The sequence below is a fragment of the Phoca vitulina genome, unplaced genomic scaffold (genome assembly GCF_004348235.1).
Source record: "Phoca vitulina isolate PV1807 unplaced genomic scaffold, GSC_HSeal_1.0 scaffold50, whole genome shotgun sequence".
Classification (NCBI taxonomy): Eukaryota; Metazoa; Chordata; class Mammalia; order Carnivora; family Phocidae; genus Phoca; species Phoca vitulina.
The window spans coordinates 10,024,765-10,042,168 of record NW_022589753.1 but is presented as its reverse complement, the minus strand read 5'-3'; the positions used below and the strand labels follow the sequence as shown (position 1 = coordinate 10,042,168).

General features: G+C 46.6%; 1 protein-coding gene across 1 annotated transcript in view; it reads right to left on the bottom strand.

Moving 5' to 3' along the window:
* Positions 1-17,404, bottom strand: part of ATP9A (ATPase phospholipid transporting 9A (putative)) — a 140,446-nt gene that overhangs the window by 77,681 nt on the left and 45,361 nt on the right. The window contains exons 5-9 of the mRNA XM_032387783.1: positions 11,046-11,104; positions 9,707-9,758; positions 7,699-7,793; positions 4,048-4,128; positions 3,180-3,255 (exon numbers count right to left, since the gene is read on the bottom strand). Coding sequence (XP_032243674.1) covers positions 3,180-3,255; positions 4,048-4,128; positions 7,699-7,793; positions 9,707-9,758; positions 11,046-11,104 — 363 coding nt within the window. The remainder of the gene's footprint in view (positions 1-3,179; positions 3,256-4,047; positions 4,129-7,698; positions 7,794-9,706; positions 9,759-11,045; positions 11,105-17,404) is intronic.

The following is a 17,404-nucleotide window of genomic DNA, read 5'->3' as shown; positions in this document are numbered from 1 at the left end:
CGAAGGCAGATGCTTAACGACTGAGCCACCCAGGCGCCCCCTAAATAAAATATTTTTTAAAAAAGATTTTATTTATTTGAGAGAGCATGAGCAGGGGGAAGGGGCAAAGGGAGAAGCAGATTCCCTGCTGAGCAAGGAGCCCAGTATAGGACTGGATCCCAGAACCCTGAGATCATGACCTGAGCGGAAGGCAGACGCTTCACCTACTGAGCCACCCAAGTGCCCCAGAAATCATTTTTTAAATGAACCCATCAACCCTGAAAAAAATGGGCATAGGGCATAAACTGGCAATTCACATATACATTTTAAAAATGCAAATTAAAAAATGCAAATGGAGAAAAAACATTTTAAAAAAATCTAACTTCACAAATAACTTTTTTTTTAAGATTTTATTTTTGGGACGCCTGGGTGGCGCAGTCATCTAAGTATCTGACTCTTGATTTCAGCTTAGGTCATGATCTCGAGGTTGTGAGATCAAGCCCCAATATGTGGCTCTGCACTCAGTGCAGAGTCTTTGGGATTCTCTCTCTCTCCCTCTGCCCGCCCCCCCCCCCCAGTCTCTCTCACACAAAAAAAAAAAAAACTTAAAAAAAAAAAAAAAGAAAAAGATTTTTTTTTTTTTAAGTAATCTCTGTACTCAACATGGGGCTCAAACCCACAACCCCAAGATCAAGAGTCACATGTTCCACCACCTGAGCCAGCCAGGCACCCCCACAAACAACTTTTAAAAGGCAAATCAAGGGGCGCCTGGGTGGCTCAGTCGTTAAGCGTCTGCCTTCGGCTCAGGTCATGATCCCGGGGTCCTGGGATCGAGCCCCGCGTCGGGCTCCCTGCTCCACGGGGAGCCTGCTTCTCCCTCTCCCACTCCCCCTGCTTGTGTTCCCTCTCTCGCTGTGTCTCTCTCTGTCAAATAAATAAATAAAATCTTTAAAAAAAAATAAAAATAAAAATAAAAAAATAAAAGGCAAGTCAATAAGTTAGATATTTATTCAACGGCTATCAAATGGGCAGAACTTAAAAAGTCAAACAGAAGACAGTGTTAGCTAGGATGTACACATAAGGTCAGATTATCAGGAGTGTGATTTAGAAGAAGAGGAAGTTTACTGGGTGAACCAAAATGTAAAATGTATATGCCCTTTGCCCTAGGAATTCTGTTTCTATGGAAATGTGGATAACATCAATATTTAGATTTTCTATCTGGAACAACCAAACAAAGCACATCAAAGACAAAAACAAAAAACAAACAATAAACTTTGAAAAGAGATTTGCGTCACATACGAGATGACAGTTTGATACTCTCTCGGCTATGAAGCATGCTTACAAGTCAATAAGAAGAAACAAAGTAGACCCACCAAAACATTAAGAAATGTCTTATGTGTAGAAAGATGTTTCCTCTATTCACAATGAAACAAAGAAAACAATAACAAGATACCCTCTATCACCAGACAAAAACAGTAACACTATGAAACTCCTGCATATCAAATACACCATAAAATCGTTTCAAAAACCAGAAATGGGGAACTCTCACAAACGAGTAACAGAAAGAGAAAAAACAGCTAGTGGGTACAAAAAGTAAGGGACAAAGGAAGAGACCAGACAGACCACAAGGAAAGCCAACCTTCCAGGCAATCTAGGAGATGCAAATCAAAACACACTCCTTGGGACGCCTGGGTGGCTCAGTCGGTTAAGCGTCTGCCCTCGGCTCAGGTCATGATCCCAGGGTCCTGGGATCGAGTCCCGCATCGGGCTCCCTGCTCCGCGGGGAGCCTGCTTCTCCCTCTGCCTCTGTCCCTCTCTCTGTCTCTCATGAATAAATAAATAAAATCTTTAAAAAAAAAAAAAAACACAAAACACACTCCTTATTTTTCTCTCAAATTATTAAAGATTAAAAGGAATAATTACTTGTTAATAAATGACTTCCAAGGGGAGAAAAACTGGGAAGGAAGAGTAACCAGTTCTGAGAGACGTGGGTGGACACGCGGCAGGGGAGAGGCTGGAGGCGAAGGGCTGCTGCAGGGGCTGGTGGGTGTGGCCTGGCAGTGGGCGTGGCCTCAGGACCGTGCAGAACCTTAAGGACCCATTTCTCACTAGCGCTCATGTCTGTCTGTTTGCATTAGGCGGTTCATCTGTGGACGGTAAACACGGCGGCCCTGCATTTAGTTTGTGCAGGTCTGTGCTGGTCTGTCCCTCTCCTAGCCACAGAGTATCCTGAGCACCTGTTGTACTGAAGAGCCACAGAGCAGCATCAAGCACGAGAAAACAGGTTGGCAAGAGGGAAATGTGCTCGGAGAGGGAAAAAGTGATCCTCCAACAGTAGAGACAGGAAGTTGGCAGTAGTGTAACTACATGTTAATAATAGTATATACTGTTACATAATATATGTAATATAGTATAGTAACAATAGCTGCACAATACGTTCTGCTTCTGGAGCAGAGTGCCTGGGTTCAAGTCCCAACTCTGCCTTTTACGTGCTATGTGACCTTGGGCAAGTTACTTAGCCTCACTGAGCCTCGATTTCCTCATCTGCAGGATGGATAATACTGGCACCTGCCCCCACGGTAATGTTGGGAGGGGTCAGTGAAATGGGTAATGCACATAAAGGGCTCGACGAGGTGCCGGCCAGCCTGGTGGCACCCCACTGCTACCAACCACTGCTACCGCAGACACTGCTCAGCCCCTGGAACCTCTTCAGGTCCGTTTCACCCCAGGGTTCAAAAAGTAAAAGACACCAATTTCCACATCACCTCAGTGTTTTAAACACCAAGGCTCCAACTCAGGCCCACGGCCCTTTCCTGTGCACGGGGGTGGGGGTGGGGGGCCAAGACTGGCAGGACTGGCTCAGCAGCCCCCACGGACACAACTTCCGGCCAGAACATCCAGGCTGGCCCAGTTTCTGGGAGAGATTAGAATGTCAATCTCAGGTGGCAATTAAGGGCTATTCCCAGAGTGGACGCTGCCGAAAAGCGCACCGGCCGGAGCAGCTTCTCTTAGAGACGTCCACAAGCGTCCGAGGGGCAATCAGATGTCAGCAAAATTCCCTGGAGGGGCAGGAGCAAGTGGAAAACACCATATGACCGATGGCTAATTTTCCCAACTGACAGATGATTATTCTAATTATACAAAAGGATTTTCTTTCCTTTTCAAATTGCTAACACATTCCTCAGAAAGGGAGCCCTTACCCGACGCGATGACAGTACCAGCCCAGAGTGTGTTCTCTATGCTCAAGCTCTCGCTGATCGGAGGGTCGCTGTCTTCCTGCAAAAGACCAACAGACACGCATTTATCCACCAAGGTTCTGGCAGAATCCACATGCTGTCTCCAGCCTGCTCTTCCCAAGACAGGAAAAGAGGATGACCCCTATTTGGAAGCCCCCAGTTCAGCCAGGAGAAAAAGGACAAGCTCCTAAGCTACCGTCCTCGGCGTGGTTTTCATCCCCAGGGCCATTCGTGAAAAGACTGGTTTGTGACTGAAGAAGGACAGGCTTCTAACACTGAAGACATGTCTTAGAAGGCAAGAGCTAAAATGCAGATGCAAATCAAACACAAACAGCCCTTTGCTGGCCAGTCCTATGGCTTCTAGAAAGAGACCGTGAATTTAATGTGCGTTCTATAAATCTACTATCCCAGATTCTTCAAATAATTGAAATCCAAATTTAATTTCTATCCTGAATAGTTGGGAAGTGGCTTAAAAATTGTTAACAATGCCAGCCGGGACTTGCGTGGGTAGAAGAGGTCATGAACGTGTCCGAAGGGGACAGAAAGAGTACCTGCCTTCACACCACAGAGTTCCCGTTAATTCTAACACCACTCAGCTCTACAGTGTCAGGTAATTCAAGCTGTTCAGAGGCCTGGAGAAAATCCCCGCTGTGCCAACCTCACTGAGAAACACTATGTCAGCTTTCAAGGTGGGGCTTCTTAGGGGAACCTCACCCGTCCCTGGAGCAAAGCTACCCCCTGACAAAGACCTGTCAACACTTCTCTGTAGGTCTCCGTCACTAGCACGTGCTCTCAGTAAGGCAGGATCGCACAGTCAGCTAAGCCTACTTACTCTGGTAAAAGTTCCCACAAAGTTGTGAATGTCGATATTTGGCTCTTCTGCATAGACGTATGATCGAATCTGAAGGAGATCCTGTTCAACAGAGGTAACATTTTGGAGTTAAAACAAAGTTCATGATTAAAAAGATTTTGGGAGGCCCCCCCGACTTTTCAAAAGCAACTCTATCTCCCAAACAGCAAGCAGGCTCTCAAAAGTATAGGGCAGGTGGAAGAAAAAGAAGAAAAAATTTTCTATTAAGTAAGTTTAGGAATCACTCCACATGCTATCCCATGACACCCTGCAGACCCCACAGTGAAGATGCCTGTTTATCTGTGTTCACCCCATGCTTCCCAAACTGGCTGACGGCCGAGGTCCCCCTTCTGCTCCACTGCAGTGACCAAGAGCTGGTCGTACCAATGAAGATCTGTGCTCAGTCAACAAGTGGTTACTGGGCCCTACTCTGTGTAAAGCCCTGGAAAAGGCAGAGGGATAAAAAGCAAAAAATACACCTCACGCCCATTAGGATGGCTACCATCAAAAAAGTATTGGTGAGGAGAGGGAGAAACTGGAACACTTGTGCACTGTTGGTAGGAATGTAAAATGGTGCAGCCACCGTGGAAAACAGCATGGCGGTTCCTCGAAAACTTGCACATAGAATTACTGTATGATTAGCAGCCACTCGCTGGGAACTGAAAGCAGGGTCTCAAAGATATTGTACAGCCATGTTCATAAAAGGATTATTCACAATTACTGAAAGATGGCAACAACCCACATGTCCATCGATGGATAAATGGATGGGATATATCCATACGATGGAATATTGCCCAGCCTTACAAAGGAAGGGAATTCTGACCCAGCCCACCACATGGATGAGCCTTCAGGACACTACGCTAAGTGAAATAAACCAGTCACAAAAGGACAGATACTGTATGATTCCACTTAGATCAGGTCCCTAGAGCAGTCAAATTCAGCGAGACAGAAAGTACAGCGGTGGGTGCCAGGGGCTGGGCCATGGGGAATTGTTGTTTGATGGGTACAGAGTTTCTGTTTGGCATGATGAAGAGCTCTGGAGATGGACAGTGGTGATGGTTGCACAACGTAAATGTGCTTAACACCACTGAACTGTACATTTTAAAATGATAACATGGTACACTTGATCCGTATTTTACCACAGTAAAAAAATTGGAGAAAAAAATCTCCAATCAGGTGGCCAGGCAAATTTGGACAATACCCCTTGGCTACAGGGACCTAGAGGAGGGGTAGAGGCTACTGGCTGCAGCGTCGGACTCTTGACTTCGGCTCAGGTCGTGATCTTGGGTCGTGAGATGGAGCCCCACATGGGGCTCTATGCTCAGCGTGGAGTCTGCTTGAGGATTCTCTCTCCCTCTCCCTCTGCCCCTCCTCCCTGCTCTCTCTCTCAAATAAATAAATCTCAAAAAAAAAAAACCTCAAGACACATTCAAAGTAGACAGGAGCAAAAGCTGCAGAATCACAAATACAGCGTGATCTCATATATGTATAAGCTCCCCCCTACCAACAAGTTCACAGTTGTGCATTTGTAGGAAAGTGTGCTGGCAGAGGTCTGGAAAGATCACCACGGACTTTACGTGATCCCCGGAGGGAAGCAGGTAAGGTCTGCGGCAGAGGCCGTGAGCAAGACTTTTCATTTCTTCCTCCAAGGCTTTCCATATAATTTATTTATTTATTTTTTTAACAAGAATATATTTACGTAATGCCCCGGTCATCCTTTCATATAGTTCTTCTGCTCAGTTGCTGCTCCCCACTCAGATCCCTCCGGCCCAGTAAGGAGGAGTTTCCTGACACAAAGAGAGTGGCATCTCCTCCTTCTCTGGAGCCCAGCCCAGGCCCAGGCCAGACGGGGGCTGGGGGGGGGGGGGGCAACATGGGTGTTTATTAAACTGACGCATCCAAAGCACACACCGACAAATGCAACTCTGTGCAGCAGACAGGCAAGCACCTTCATGATTCTAGGCTCGTCTAGACTGTCTCTTAAAGAGAGTCCTTCAAATCATTTTGAGGATCAGAAAGCTTCCCTTAGAGGGGCTCCTGGGTGGCTCAGTTGTTAAGCATCTGCCTTCAGCTCAGGTCATGATCCCAGGGTTCTGGGATCGAGCCCCGCATCGGGCTCCCTGCTCGGCGGGAAGCCTGCTTCTCCCTCTCCCCCTCCCCTGCTTGTGTTCCCTCTCTCGCTGTGTCTCTCTCTGTCAAATAAATAAATAAATCTTTAAATAAAAAAAAAAAAGAAAGCTTCCCTTGGAGAAATCTTACCAGGAAGTTAAAATGCGTCACCCAGAAAAATCAGAACCCTTTCATTAGATGAACCCCATCGCGGGGGCAGGACGGTGCCTCCTAAGGATTCCTAGGGGCTCCCAACCATCGTTAGAAACTCACTGCTCTATATACGAAAACAATGAATCATGGATCACTACATCAAAAACTAATGATGTATTGTATGGTGACTAACATAATAAAATAAAATTAAAAAAAAAAAACTCACTGCTCTAGAATTCTGGTTTAAAAATTAATACTAATAACGGTGCTATTTCACTTGTCACTGACCATGAAAAATCATTAGGGCAGGGGGCACGTTTACTGGTATATTAACATGGAACATTCTCCTGCCCACTCCTTCCTCACAGAACATGGTTAAGGAACAGCATCAATCCACGTGACCACAAGCCCAGGAAAAGCTTTCATGTACTTCCTAATCCTTTCAGACCACTGTTCGGGCATGTTGGTCTCTGGGCATTTAAATTATGTTTTGTGACTTTGTAACCTAGTCCATGGGCCACATCCAATCCACGTGGCTCGTGCTTAAACTTACTCTCTGGCTCCCGGCCCCGCCTCTCTTTACAGATCATGGTCTGAGTGATGTGGGGCTAATGGGGAAGTGTGGGGCCCTGCAGACCCTTGAGAGCTTGCTGGTTCTAACTCCTTAGGCCACCCCGAGACAGGGTCTGTGTGCTGTTCCTCACACTGTTCCACGCATGGGGTATTCATCCAGCAGTGAACATACCAGGCAGAACTCTGCTCTCGGAGATACTGCCTTGAAGTGAGTTGGGGGGGGAAGGCAAGGAAAAGGTGGTCAGAATATGCCTCTCAGATAAGGAGATCCGGGCACAAAACCCAGGAGGTACTCAGGAGAGGCCCAGCCAGGCAGCCCCTGGGGTACAAACTGTCCCTGGCGGAGGAAACAGCAAGGACAAGCGCTGGGACGCAGAGGATGCCCAATCAGGAGGGAGAGGGCACGGGCGGGCAGATCACCCAGGCTGAGGTCCGGGTTCAGGCAGGGACACAGATCACACAGGCCTTGAGGACAACAGCAAGGGCTGTAGTATGGGTTCTCAGTAACGAGAAGCTTCTGGAAGCCCTGAGCAGAGGAACGATATACCTGCTAGCTTTATGCGAGGCACCCGGTTGAGGCTTCTTAAGATTCTGAGCTTCCCTCCAAAGAGCCCCCCCTCCCACCTCACTCGGCCACAGGACTTGAAACCACAGGTGCTGGGGGGGTGGCCCAGGACCCCATCCTGTCAGCCCTCCTTCACACCCGACATCCCACATCTGGCCCCTGAGGGCCTCTGAGTTCGAGGGCCTGACAAGGACACCGTGGCCAGTCTGTGTTTCCGCAGGAGAGCTACTCACGGCCGCAGTGGGGAGCCTCTGCGTGCAGGCCACGGGGAGCCGCAGCTTCCAGTCTGTCTCGCCGTCCAGCTGATCCGTCCGCAGGAAGCAAGAGCCTGTGGAAGGAAGGTGGCACTGGCTATTTGCTTTCCATTCAAGGATCCTTCCCCTGGCGGCTCTCAGTAGTTCCTGCTCTGGCCTTTGTAAAAATCCAATCAGTGGCCACCAAACAAAAGGGAAAACAAATACCCCATTTCCCACTTCCTCTGTAAGCTTTTGGGTTGGAAGATCTGGATTCAAATCCTCACTCCAGGGATCCCTGGGTGGCTCAGTTGGTTAAGTGTCTGCCTCCGGCTCAGGTCATGTTCCCAGGGTCCTGGGATCGAGTCCCGCATAGGGCTCTCTGCTCAGTGGGGAGTCTGCTTCTCCCTCTGCCTGCAGCTCTCTCCGCTTGTGCTCACTCGCTCTCTGACAAATAAATAAATAAATAAATTTAAAAAACCAAAAACAAATCCTCACTCCATCATCTGTTCACAGTAGAAACCTGGGCCGGTTTCTGGACTTTGCTAAACACCAGCAGGCCCTATCCGTGAAATGGGAGGAACACAGAGCTCAGGAGCTTGCTTATAAAGATTTGGGGTGCTAGAACCCCCAGCATGGTGGCTGGCACAGGGCAGCTAGCATTCGAGGCCATTCTGGGCAGGAGATACGGACACCTTATCAGGAACCAGACTCCTGGATTTAAGACCAGCTACTCTACTTACTAGCTGCATGTCCTTTGTAGTTACTTAGCCTTTCTGAGCCTTGGTTTCCCTGAGTGTAAAAACGGACAGAACAGCACCAGTGGTGCGGACTCTACAGTTGATCCTGGCAGACTGCTCAAAATGCAGGAAGTGCTACCAGAGCATGTGCTCGTTACCCGCTTGCACATGGATGCCTATTTCTGTCCAACGTGCAAGCCCAGCAATGAGTCAGCGGTAGATTTCATCAGACCCAGAATGTACTGAGTTCACGGACGCCGCAGCTAAGACCTCTGGGCACTATTAAGGAAAAGCACGTCTAATCTTCGGGGGGCGGGGGTGTTGGGAGGGAAGCATTTCAGGGACCCTAATCCATGACACTCTATCTTCACAGATAAGGACACAAGAACCAATTGAGGACAAAGCTGGAGATTTTAAAAGAAGACTTTTAATCTGGTGCCTTCCACTCCATCTCTGGATAATGTACTTTTAGTATAAAATTTCATCTACAACTTTTATTTGATTCATAATAAAATAGGTTGCAGCAACCTTGAAGGACTATAAATGCGAGTTTTTCAGATGTTCAAAGATTTGACTGTGCCTATACAGAAGCTAAAAACAGCCCTGTTTCCTCAAAACAGCTTAAATAACAAAAAAAGAAAGGAGGAGGAGGAGATCAGAGTCAACAGATGGGGTGGGCAAGCAGTGGTGTCAGCCGCACCGGGAAAGAACTGGGAATGAGTAGGGTCTTGTAAGAGCCTGGGGCCGCTCGCTCAGGCCTAAGTGGGCTGTGATAATAAATAAATTCATGGGTGAGGGTAGGCATGGCCTCACCGCTCATGAGCGAAGGGCCAACAAGGCCACCTACCTCTCTCCCTGGCTTCTCTTACGGTCACACATATCTCCTGGTATTTTCTCAGAAGAGAGAGGTTTTCTGTGTGCTTCTATTTGTGAAACACGCTTCCTGATCCCGCCAAGTCCTGAAGTTGAGCCCAACAGCAGCTCAGAAAGGAAAATCATAGCCGCTGCCTGTGGACCCCTCAGCTGGGACTCAGCCTGGGCCCAACTAACTGTATCTTTGTGATGATCAAAATCTATTGACCTGCGAGGACCAAAAACGTTTTTTGTTTTGTTTTGTTTTAAGACTGCTCTACTAAAAGAGATGTTTTTGATTTGCCTCCGTGGCTCCAAAATGATCATCTACTTCTGTTCCATTTTCAAATGATTATTTTGCCAAATTACCACTGAAAGGTTAATGGTTATTTTCAAAATTGATCCCAGATGTTTACCGTTTTTTTCTGATGTCCTCAGGAAGATCATGTCAGCAGGGACCCGCTGGTTCTGTGTAATGAAAAGAAAGACTGTTACCGTGAATAGCCATGTGTGGGGTTTCCGTCCCCCTTCCACCAGCCCCCTCAGCAGGGAGGGGGGGCCCCCTCCGAAACCCACAGCCTCATTTACGTTTCTGCCTTTGTCACAGACAGATCTGGGGATTTATTTTGTTTTGAATCTGAAAAATCTTGCACGCTGCTGTTACTTCACTAATCCCCCACTGAAATCTTATCTCGGAAAGAGAGCTTCTAGTTTTCTGGAGAAACCAACCATTACCTCCTGAAATTCCAGCCAGAAGGGCCCGGGCCGAAAGCCGGCTACCCTAGCTGGCTTTCTTCCAGGCGGTCTGCTGAAACTAAAGACACACACACACTCGCTCACGCTTTCTGCTCCTACCAATTTTCTGGCTTGATGTTTGACTTTGAGTGGAATTTTAATAAGGAAGTCAAGTAGTAAGAAGCAACAAAAGCTATTCTCAAGAAAAAAAAACGACATAAGCCAACAGCAGTCCTCATTTAATTATGAACACAGAAGTATGTAACAACATAAAGCGTTTGTGTGGTTCTTCTGAGCTACCACCCAGAAGAGCTTCCCTTCACCTCAAATCGACTTTGAGTTCTTAGATTTAATCCTTTTAAAAGAGCATAGTTCACTTCCTACAGAAACAAGCTACAATACAATCCTTTTCTAATCAAATATTATTCCAAGCCTCTCCAGGGCCACCCCCAAAACCCACGACCTTCCAAACAGACAGCAAAAGGAGACAGGAGTGTTTGCTGAAGTCACAAACGTATGAATGGTGCTATTTTTAAAAATGCATTTTTGGCCCTTTTTACTATTCTCATATTACACTGCATCCCTGCTCCCCACAAAATGACAGAAAAGCACGATGTTTAAGTAAAAAAATGCAAGCTAAAATCGCTCGAAACGGTAAATGACAAATATTTTTATGTGCTTATGCAGCAAGCAGACTTCGAGGAAAGACTTTATGGTAGTTTTTTTTTTTTTAAGACACCAAAATAAACACATCAAATAGGAAATCAAAACTTGGGTTTGTAAGCAGAATTTTTGGCTAACCAGCATACATAAACCTTGAAAAAGTATTCTACATGGGTGTCTCATGGCAAAGAAATTTTCCTCCCCAGGCAAAGGTTTAGGAGAGAATCCCAAAAAGCCTACATTCAGTTAGTCTACCAGATATACAAATTACATGTTAGGATTTATGAATTAGTGGCAATGACTTCCCATTTACACACTCACACAACAACCAGTCACAAACTGCAGGATCCCACCCACCTTTTCAACGATGATAAGATCTCCAACCTGGATGTTGGAGCTCTTCACCTTCACTGTCCCTGCGAAGAAAGAGGTCCAAGATACATCATGTATGAATGCATTTCAATTCTTCATGCCTTTGTAGAGTGCCCACGAGCCTGCAAAGTCAATACAGTCCTCCCAGAAGTATGTCCCTCCCCAGCCCAGCCAACCTCAGCAGCATCACCTGCCTCTCCAGGAAGAGATTCACCTGCTGTAGGGACGGCTCCAGGAACAAATTCCCACCTCTTAGAGTCCTAGAATAACTCACCCCCGCACATAAGGCCTTCTGTCTTAATGGCACCTTAGATGCTTTTCTAAATTGGTACCGTGAGATTCATTCAACCTCAAAACAAAAGAAAACAAAAAATAACACAGAAAAGGGGAAGAAAATTAAGAATCAGATCCATGGACAGAAGGTCAACTTTTTTTTTTTTTTTAAGATTTATTTGAGAGAGAGAGAAAAGGCACATGAGTGGGGGGAGAGGCAGAGGGAGAGAACCTCAAGCAGACTCCCTGCTGAGCACAGAGCCCTATGTGGGGCTCAATCTCACAACCCTGATATCATGCCCTGAGCTGAAATCACAAGATCATGCTTTCTTTTTTTTTTTTTTTTTAAGATTTTTAGAAATTTATTTATTTGACAGAGAGAAGCACAGTGAAAGAGGGAACACAAGCAAGAGGGGGAGGGAGAGGGAGAAGCAGGCTTCCCGCAGAGCAGGGAGCCCGATGCGGGGCTCGATCCCAGGACCCTGGGATCATGACCCGAGCCGAAGGCAGACGCCTAACGACTGAGCCACCCAGGCGCCCCAAGATCATGCTTACTTAACCGACAGAGCTACCCAGACACCCCCCGGAAGGTCAACTCTTAATTTTTGACACCACTGAAAAAGAAAGAAGTCATCCTAAAATGACTGATTTTTTAAAATTTGCGATTGCTGGGGCCCTGGGTGGCTCCATTGGTTAAGCGTCTGCCTTTGGCTCAGGTCATGATCCCAGGATCCTGGGATGGATCCCCGCATCGGGCCCCCTGCTCAGTGGGGAGTCTGCTTCTCCCTCTGCCTCTCATTTGTGCTCTCTCTCTCAAATAAATAAATATTAAAAAAATTTGTGATTGCTATATATTTTGTTTATGCAGTTATGATCAGACTATACAACTTTAGCTGGATGTCTATCTGGAGAAACAGTAACAGCTAACATTAAACACAAACCTGCGCTAAGCACGTATAGGTACTGATACAGTTACAGCTTCCTTTAGTTCTCACAACGGCCATCAGAAACAGCTGTTATTGCTTGAAGTTTTCAGACAAGGAAAGTAGGCTCAGACTACGCCATCCCCACACCCACCCCACCACCAACCTCACAGTTAGAACAGATCGGAGCCAGGATTCATACCCCCATCTGACTCCAGAGAGTAAATTAAAAACAAAACAAAACAGTGAATTCAGTTCAATGCCAAAAAAAAAAAACAAAAAAAACCATTTACTGAGTGCTATGTCATGGGAATTCAAAGATGCAAGACAGTCCCCTTATCCTAGAAAAAAAGCTCGGTCTCCTTCAGGAGTCAACAAACGTGCTGACGGGGGCCAAGGCAGTGAACAGTTTAGGTTTTGTAGGCCAAGAAGTGAGGATCCCAAATCTGTCAACAATCCGTCCCCACCAAAGGCTCAAAACTATTTTTAGCAACCAGGTCATACCAAAAAAAAAAAAAAAAAAAAGGCGGTAGGCTGAATTTGGCCCCTGGGCTGTAGTCTGCAAAGCCATGAGCTGGTAAGAAAAAGAGCCAGACAGATGCCGTTAGTGCAAAATCGTATGTGAAATGACGCAGGTAAGTCCAGAGCGCTAAGGAGCAGAAAGGGGGTAACTCTCCCCTTTGGAAGAGGACCTGGAACACTGCCCAGCACCCAGAAGGCTCCTGATCATGCATTCAACGTTCCAGCACCATTTACTGAATGCCTGCTGTATGCCCGGTGATCCGCAGGTGGGGAGACACGGAACTCACATTCCCGTGGAGGGAACGAGGCAACAGGTAAATAATGAGTGAGTGGGGTAGGGTAAGGGAGGTGCCAACATACACTCTGCAGGAGAGGTGAGACCGGGATTGGCCAGACGACACAGTTACCAGTCACCCATGAAAGGCAGGCAGGAGACGGGAGAAAGTGGGGCGCGTGAGTCGTCCACGCGTGCGTGTGGCCACCGGCCGCACCTCCCTCAGCAAGGCCAGAAGCACTGCACGCGAGGCAGGAGATGGCAAGAGACAAGGGTGGAAGGGCCGCTCGGGGCCGGGTAGTGCTATGAACAAGCCCAGGGAGGAGGTGGGCCTCAATTCTGGTGACGGGTCCAATTCTTGCACGAGGGAGCAACACCGAGAAATCTTTACGTCCCTGGCTCTTCGTAAAAAACCCTTTTTTTAAAAAAAAAAAAAATTTTATTTATTTATCTGACAGAGAGAGACACAGCGAGAGAGGGAACACAAGCAGGGGGAGTGGGAGAGGGAGAAGCAGGCTTCCCGCGGAGCAGGGAGCCCGATGTGGGGCTCGATCCCAGGACCCTGGGATCATGACCTGAGCCGAAGGCAGACACTTAATGACTGAGCCACCCAGGCGCCCCAAAAAGCCCATTTAACTTACAAACACTCAGCCGAGAAAGAAAGGAAGTAATAATGACTCTCAATCCTCCTCAATAAAGTAGCATTTTATCCAGCAGCGAGAGCCGAAGTGGGATGGGAATCATGAGTCTGCTATTCCCTCCCTGGACTCGTTCACTCAACAAAAACCCAACGTTCACTAAGCAGGATCTCCAGCTTGAGCTTCTTTAGTTTTAAGAAGAACTTAAAGACGCTAATGAAGTAATCTGAGTGTACAACTCCAGGCTTTTACAGTTTCTCACAGTATCATATACTTGTCTTATCAAAAAGATCACGTGTCTTTTTGATAATCTAATGTAATAATTTTAATAATTAAAAATAATTTTAATAACATCAATAAATTTAATAGTTTAATAACTTAATAATTTACCATTGAGATTTTCCATAGCATTCCAATTATCTCTACTGAAACAACTTTTTCAAATAGGTTCCCTAGGGTTTCACTTTAATTAATTCTTGTACTTAATTAAATTTTGTCATGGTAACAGTCAGGAGAACTGACACTAGGAGGGAAGCACCCAAACGCTAATAATGACTTCTAGACAGAATACACAGCAAGTGGTGATGAACTGGACCAACCCTCGGTTGCTCTGAGGGCTTCTAGACTCTCCCAGTTTGGGCATCTCACACTATGACATGACTGTTTCATGTGCTTCATTTTCACCAAACACAGGACTAAATTCAATTCACGGGCCTGAGCCCTAGCCCGCTAGAGAGGAACCCAGAGCCTCAAGTGTTTGTTATGTCAAAACATGTGCAGAGGGAATGGAGGACATCCACCAATCCAGAGTCAGAGCATTAGAAATGGGGGAAGAGAGGGATGCCTGGGTGGCTCAGCCGGTTAAGCATCTGCCTTCAGCTCGGGTCATGATCCTGGGGTCCTGGGATCAAGCCAGTGTTGGGCTCCCTGCTCAGCAGGGAGTCTGCTTCTCCCTCTCCCTCTGCTCCAACCGCCCCCCCCCCAGGCTCCATCACTCTCACGCTCTCTCTCAAATAAATAAACTCTTTTAAAAAAAAATTAAAAGAAGAAAAGAAATGGGGGAAGAGAGTGTCCAATATGCAGAATTCTTTTCCTGCCTGAACATTTCTTCTGGTCCCACTAGGGGGCAACAGGAAAAATATACACAGACGTGCTATTCTTCCCAGGGAGGTTATCAAGGCATTGCTCGAAGGATGGAAGACCATAAATTCAACATGGCCCTCTGTGCCAATGAACTTTTCCTTCACCTGAGCTTGCCCTGGCTTTCCCAAACATAAATTTACACATTTTCTTTGGTTTTATTACTAAAACTGAAGCTGGTGGCCTGACCCAAAAGATCACTGAGCTTGTGTTCCAACCTTCAAGACCTAGTTAAGCTACAAGTCTTCTCTTGTATTTAACTCAAAGAGAAATACGTATTTTAAGTCTTACTGAATAATAACTGTATATGTATACGTGGGGATGTTGGCAGGGCAGACAAAATCAGGAGGATTATGCTGGAGGGGTTGACGGGTGATTCCTTCTGGGGACATAGGGAATTTATCCCTCTCTGGCACACATACTTCCTAAATTCTTCACAGTGATTTTTTTTTTTATAAGCATAAGGTGTTCTTCTAATAAGAAAGAAGAAGAATAAATTAAATTAGCTCAAACTTCCAAGTGACCAGACCCAGATCTTTCCCTTCTACAGCGGAGTCCTGATTTACGATCAGTTAATGTGAACTCTGCCTCTCCCTGTCCATCTGCTCTACCTCAAAAACCCCTTTTAATCCGCTGTGCTTGCAGAGCAGATTCTGACTAAGGCCAGCAGGCCCATCCCTCAGACAAGGTATCCTCAGAGTGTCCTGCTCTATCGGGCTAACCCCCGCAGTCTTGACCCTAAATTTGGATTTCCCTTTCCAAGCTGCCATTTGTTGGCGATCAACAACGCGCTGTGCAGGGCTGCATGCAGGACACCTGGTTGGTGTGGGTCTGTGTGTTCTGAATGAGGACATAAAACCAGAAGAATAAAAAGCAGAAAAAGCAGCAGGAAGAAAAGAGAAGGGAAAGCAGATCCCAGGGTGTATATTCCAACGTTGACTGGGCTTCCCACCAGCCAGGTACCACGGCCGGCTGTGGACATCTGAACAAAGGCCCAAGCGGTGGCCCCGGCTGCCGTGGCCAGGGTGGCAGAGGGAAGCGGGAGGAAAGGGGGGATGCAGTGAGACTGACGAGCCAGGCAATCCAGGGGCTGGGACAAACTCGTAGGAGGAAAAACACTTCAAATTGTGGAAAGGGCTCCAAACACATGATTTCTAACCTTACATTAACCGCTATTCTGAGTTTTCTACAAATGTTCTTGCAAAAAAAAAAAAAAAAGATAGAACAAGGTACAGACGCCGTCTGGCAGAGCTCCCCGTCCACCTAACAAAAATAACACGTCTCCAGTGAGTATTCAGAGGAGGACGGCTCCCTACTGCCCAGTCTTCAAGTGGAAGAAAATACTCTCCCAACACCCCACTGAGAAGTCAGCACACACACTTCCCAAGCACCACTTCTTCCTTTTTTCCTCTCACCTTCTTTGAGGTTCCTGTGGCTGAAGGAGAGCCAGCTCTGTGGGTATGCATCCTGTGTTCACCCCCCACACACACACCCTTGGGTGAATGACCTGTGGTCATCTTAAAATTCTTAACTTTTCAACAAGGGGCCCCACCTTCTCATTTTGCACGGGGTCCCCCAGATTACGTAGCTGCCCCTGAACAAAGGTAAAAACACCCAGTCACATCTTCAGTACACAGGGCCCAGGAAAAGCTGGCCGCCTTCTGAGAAGAAAAGGCCACAGCACCTCCCCTCCCCAGCCCGCCCTGCTCTTCTGGTTCCCCTAACACCCAGCCTCTGGGATTTTTTAGATACCTTCGCAGAAACTTTACAGAAGTTGGCTAAGAGATTTTTACAAAGGTTAAGTGGAAAACTGTCTGCTGGCCACATCCTAAATCATTAAATGCCTTCTATAAAATAAATTTATCCCTTTCAGCTTTCGACACTCTACCCGAGTCACCCCTGAGCCAGAGTTTATAACAGGGAACAAAATTCCAATTACAAGAGCTGTTTATTTCTGTAGAGATGGACCCCAAGCCTTTCATAAGCAAAGCTATTGAGCCCAAACCATGCTTTTCATGGATGACAGCTTCAGAATAAGAGCAGTTTGTCTCCATTGCAGGGAGAAACCAGATGTTTCCCTTGAGTCGAAACAAGCAAATGACAATTCAGTCAAACTACAGAACAGCCCGCAAGAAAGAAATTTTTTTTAAATAAATTCCGGGGCACTCGTATGTGTGGGCCTCTGTTTTGACCCCAAACACCTCCAGCCCTACTTCTATTTTTCATTGTGCATGCAGGACATTGATTGCTTTTGTAGATCTTGAGCAGCAATCTCTACGCACCAACCCTGGTTAATGTATTACTCTTGAGCTCACACTCTGTGACAGTGATGAGTTGTAAATTCTATAGCGTGTGTACATTTCCTGGGGTGGACATTAAAACGCCTCTGCAGACCCAGCAGAGTTCATAGGTTTCAAGTTGAAATTTTCATATTCCAATAGAGTTGTCTGCATTCCCCAGAGCCTAAGACTTATTTGAAAACAGGCAAAGGGCTGAGAAGTAGTATTATAAATTCCATGGCCGCATCCTGGGGCTTTTGTTTAAAATAGTGGGAACTTAAAAAAGAAAGGCTGA